The sequence below is a fragment of the Sinocyclocheilus anshuiensis genome, unplaced genomic scaffold, assembly GCF_001515605.1.
Source record: "Sinocyclocheilus anshuiensis isolate Anshui unplaced genomic scaffold, SAMN03320099.WGS_v1.1 scaffold343, whole genome shotgun sequence".
Taxonomy (NCBI): domain Eukaryota; kingdom Metazoa; phylum Chordata; class Actinopteri; order Cypriniformes; family Cyprinidae; genus Sinocyclocheilus; species Sinocyclocheilus anshuiensis.
Genome location: NW_015549598.1, coordinates 1,546,486 through 1,551,047, shown reverse-complemented (window position 1 = coordinate 1,551,047; position 4,562 = coordinate 1,546,486). Strand labels below are relative to the sequence as shown.

Sequence of the window (4,562 nt, the reverse complement as noted above, 5' to 3'; positions counted from 1 at the left end):
TGTTCTTGAATGGCCCAGCCAGAGCCCTGCCTTAAACCCAATTGAGCATCTCTGGAGATACCTAAAAATGGCTGTCCACCAACGTTTACCATCCAACCTGACAGAACTGGAGAGGATCTGCAAGGAGGAATGGCAGAGGATCCCCAAATCCAGGTGTGAAAAACTTGTTGCATCTTTCCCAAAAAGACTCATGGCTGTATTAGATCAAAAGGGTGCTTCTACTAAATACTGAGCAAAGGGTCTGAATACTTAGGACCATGTGATATTTCAGTTTTTCTTTTTTAATAAATCTGCAAAAATGTCAACGATTCTGTGTTTTTCTGTCAATATGGGGTGCTGTGTGTACATTAATGAGGAAAAAAAATTAACTTAAATTATTTTAGCAAATGGCTGCAATATAACAAAGAGTGAAAAATTGAAGGGGGTCTGAATACTTTCCGTACCCACTGTATGCTTGCTCCACCTCTAAAATGACTTTGCTTTTGGGCTGATGTCACCAATCACAAGTTTTCAACTCTGTCCCACTTTTTAGCATCCAGTCAATTGCTGAAGGATAAAACCAAGCCCTGCCCTACAGATCTTTTTCCAAAATATTTCACATCACAGAAGTAAAATGGGTTACTAATGCCATTTCATGCTGACGTTAAGCTGATAATACAAATTAAGTTGAGAATGTTTGCTGAGCTTTCATATTTCCACAAACAAACTGTAATGAAGGACACTGACAGTTGAGGGAAGAGATGTGTAGACTCAGAGCTGGGCAGTCTGTAGTGCTCTTATATCAGGAACACGACAGCTTTACAGATCCTCATGAGCCCTGATGTGACTAAAACTCTGTGATCTATCAAGTAGCGCGTCTATCCAAATGACCCACATACTGTATTTAATAAATATCAAGCCTGGAATGCAATGAACGTTACAAAGGTTGGTTACAGTGTGTGAATGCAAATGTTGCTATCTATGATAATAACACTGCAAAAAAGATTCCATTATTTATGAAAATATGACAATATCCTTTTGAGGATGTCAAAAAAGGTATATAAATCAGCTAAATATTGTTTTTTTTTTTTATTAAAATGCAAAAAGCTTTCTTACAAAACAATAAAAAAATAAATATAATTTTATTACCTTTAAATAAAATAAAAATAAATTTCATATATATGATGTTATGTAATGTATATACATTTTTTTTAATTTTACAATTTATATATATGTGTGTTACCTGTTCACACAGTGTGGCAATCAGCCCCTCTAAGTCATGCTTCTCATGAACCACCATCTGTTTTTCCTCATATTCCTGTTCCAGTTGCATCTCCAGCTGACGGAGCTGCACACACACACACACACACACACACACACACAATGCACAAAAAAAACAAAACAATTACAATCACAAACACACACCAAAAATCACATACAGTCATCTGAACAGATAAAAAACACATTGTATTAAAATACACGAATGCATAATGCAGATATAAATGTGTGCACATGTATTTCCCATGTATTTTCCCAGGTATTTCCCTCTGACCTTTGTATTTCAGAGTAAAAACTCATTCATTCATTTTCCTATAATGACACTGTAAAGTTATATAATCTGATAAACTTTAAGCAGAACTTTTCTCCTCTGCATATTTGGGATCTCTGGGGACTCGTTCAGTTTACCGACAGAGGACACCCGGAGTTCACTGGCACGATCGCAGATGGTGGACACTTGACCTTTGACCTCGGCCCTTACCTTGAGCGTCTTGTGAAGGGTGAATATCTCGGCGCCGAGGGTGGTATTCTCCTGGATGGATCTCTCCTTCTGCTCCCTCTCATGATCAGCCTGCTCAAGTGCCTGGGTCAGTTCACTGTCAAACCTACAAACACACACACACACACACACACAGACACAGACACACATACATACACACACCAGACAGAGGGCTTGAGAATGCGTTTTCAAGAAACCAGATAGCGTGACGCTGAATCTTAATGAATCATATGCAAATGAGGCAGACCTCCTCTGTTTCCTCTCCAGCTCATGAGTGCGGCCCTGCAGGCTGTCAGTCAGCACGCGCGCGTCCTGAAGGTCAGAGGTCAACCGCCGGCAGTGGCGTTTTGATAATTTGAATTAGCTTTTATTTTTATATTTTCAGTTTTCATTTTAATTTAAGTTTTAGTCATTTTGTTGTGCTTTTGTCATTTTTATAATTATTATTATTTTTTTTTAAATATTTTTCATTTAGCTTTATTTTTATTTCAGGTTCGGTCATTTTAGTTCTTTAACTAAATTATTTATGTTAGTTCCCAAAGCAATATTTCTCATTTTCATTTTTTTTCAAGTTCAAGTTTTCATTTAATATTTTTATTTTAACTTAATTTCAATGATCAAAAACTATTTTTTAACTGTTGTAGTTAACTTTAACAACAAAAACTAAGACCATGTTTGAAAACTAAAAGAAACCTTGACAAACACTCTAAGGTGCCTCTTTAAGGTCATAATTAATGTAATAATTAATATTAATACCTTAGTATCCAGCAGCTGACGGGCCTCTTTCTCACTCTCAAGTCTTTCCTCTGTCTGCCGCAGACGCCTGCGCAGGAACTCCACCTCCGTCTGCGCGCATTCCAGCTGCAGCTGCAGCTCACTTTCTGCGTGCACATGCAGGATTCACACACACCCACGCAAACAGTCATTATCTTTCTTCACCAGCATGTTTGATTGCATCTACACAGAAGCCTGTCTTACCTGTCGCCACTCCGCTGAGAGCTTCTTTATTCTTGACTTTCTGTTTTTCTTCCTCTAACTGCCTCTCGAGGGCCTCCAAAGTCACTTTACTCTGGTCCACACGACTCTGAGACAGAGCACAGAATAAACACACGGGCGTGACTCCCACAATTCAACAGGAGACACAGCAGTGAGGCATTTGAGACAATATTGCAGGCCATGTTTGGAAAAGCATACTAATCATACCGTTTCTGCATTATATAGCATGTGGACAATATGCTAATTTTCTATATGCCTGGGATACATTACCTACAGTACTTCATTTGCTGAAACGTGCCGTATACAATCAGAACATGCTGTGAGGAATACTGTGCATTGCTTCCACTTGACCTTACATTTCTAGTGTGATAAATGAACGTGTAATTTTTCAACCAGCCACAATTTTTTAAGATTAATCTCTTTCTCAACTCATTATTTATTTGGACTGTCAAGAGAAAAGGTCTTTGTACACAGAAGTGATTTTAGAATACAAAATAACTTATGAAAGATGCTAACTGGATGCCATTTGCTGAATGAAACATGCAACCTAATGAGGTCATGTGACAATATACAGTAGAATATTACCGTTTAAAATGTAACTTACGTTTTACTTATAATTTTTTTTATGATAGTAGGCACATATTTAATTTGAAGCAAAGTGGCTGTAATCGAAATAGCATATTTTTATCTGTAGAAATATTATGAGTTGTTAATTATACAAGTTGTTAATTTTGCCTTTTTCCCTACGGTTATTGGTAAGTCAGGTTGAGCCAGGGCTATTATAGTTAAAACAAATTAAAATCACAAAAAACATTTTCGTTCATTGAAATAACAGAAAGTTTAACTGAATTAAAATAATATATATATATATACAGAATTTTCTATATTTCTGCATAAATATGACCCAAAACATAATCAGATTTTCACACAAGTCCTGCAAATAGACAAAGATAACCCAATCAAACAAATGAGGCGAAAATATTCTTTTTCATTTATTTATTGAGAAAAAGTATCCAGTGTTACATATCTATGCGGTGCAAAAGTATGTGAATCTCTAGGATCAGCAGTTAATTTGAAGGTGAAATTAAGAGTCCATCTGTTCAGAGGTGTTTTCATTCAGTGAAATGACTATCAGGTGTCAGTGTGTGCCCTGTTTTATTTAAAGAACAGCGATCTATCAAAGTCTGATCATGTTTGTGGAAGTGAATCATGGCACGAACAAAGGAGATCTCTGAGGACCTTAGAAAAAGAGTTGCTGTTGCTCATCAGGTTAGAAAAGGTTATAAAACCATCTCTAAAGAGTTTGGACTCCACAAATCCACAGTCAGACAGATGTACAAATGGAGGAAATTCAAGACCATTGTTACCCTCCTCAGAAGCGGTTCACCAACAAAGATAACTCCAAAAGCAAGAGTTGTCATGAGTCCACCATCAGGAGAACACTGAACAACCATGGTGTGCATGGTAGAGTTGCAAGGAGAAAGTCACTGCTGTCCAAAAAGAACATTGCTGCCCGTCTGCAGTTTGCTAAAGATCATGTGGACAAGCCAGAGGGCTACTGGAGAAATGTTTTGTGGACGGATGAGACCAAAATAGAACTTTTTGGTTTAAATGAGCAGCGTTATGTTTGGAGAAAAGAACACACTGCATTCAAGCATAACAACCTTATCCCATCTGTGAAACATGGTGGTGGTTGTATCATGGTTTGGGCCTGTTTTGCTGCATCTGGGCAAGGACAGCTTGCCATCATTGATGGAACAATGAATTCTGAATTATACCAGCAAATTCTAAAGGAAAATGTCAGGACATC

The 4,562-nt window shown here is 37.4% G+C and overlaps 1 protein-coding gene and 1 long non-coding RNA gene across 2 annotated transcripts in view; both read right to left on the bottom strand.

Annotated features, from left to right (window-relative positions):
• LOC107658543 (unconventional myosin-XVIIIb-like) overlaps positions 1–4,562 on the bottom strand; it is a 53,543-nt gene that overhangs the window by 14,289 nt on the left and 34,692 nt on the right. Inside the window, exons 26-31 of the mRNA XM_016447134.1 lie at positions 2,735–2,840; positions 2,513–2,637; positions 2,004–2,068; positions 1,619–1,862; positions 1,419–1,424; positions 1,223–1,333 (exon numbers count right to left, since the gene is read on the bottom strand). Coding sequence (XP_016302620.1) covers positions 1,223–1,333; positions 1,419–1,424; positions 1,619–1,862; positions 2,004–2,068; positions 2,513–2,637; positions 2,735–2,840 — 657 coding nt within the window. The remainder of the gene's footprint in view (positions 1–1,222; positions 1,334–1,418; positions 1,425–1,618; positions 1,863–2,003; positions 2,069–2,512; positions 2,638–2,734; positions 2,841–4,562) is intronic.
• LOC107658628 (uncharacterized) overlaps positions 2,517–4,562 on the bottom strand; it is a 3,703-nt gene continuing 1,657 nt past the window's right edge. The window contains exons 2-3 of the long non-coding RNA XR_001630806.1: positions 2,735–2,840; positions 2,517–2,637 (exon numbers count right to left, since the gene is read on the bottom strand). This is a non-coding gene — a long non-coding RNA (uncharacterized LOC107658628). The remainder of the gene's footprint in view (positions 2,638–2,734; positions 2,841–4,562) is intronic.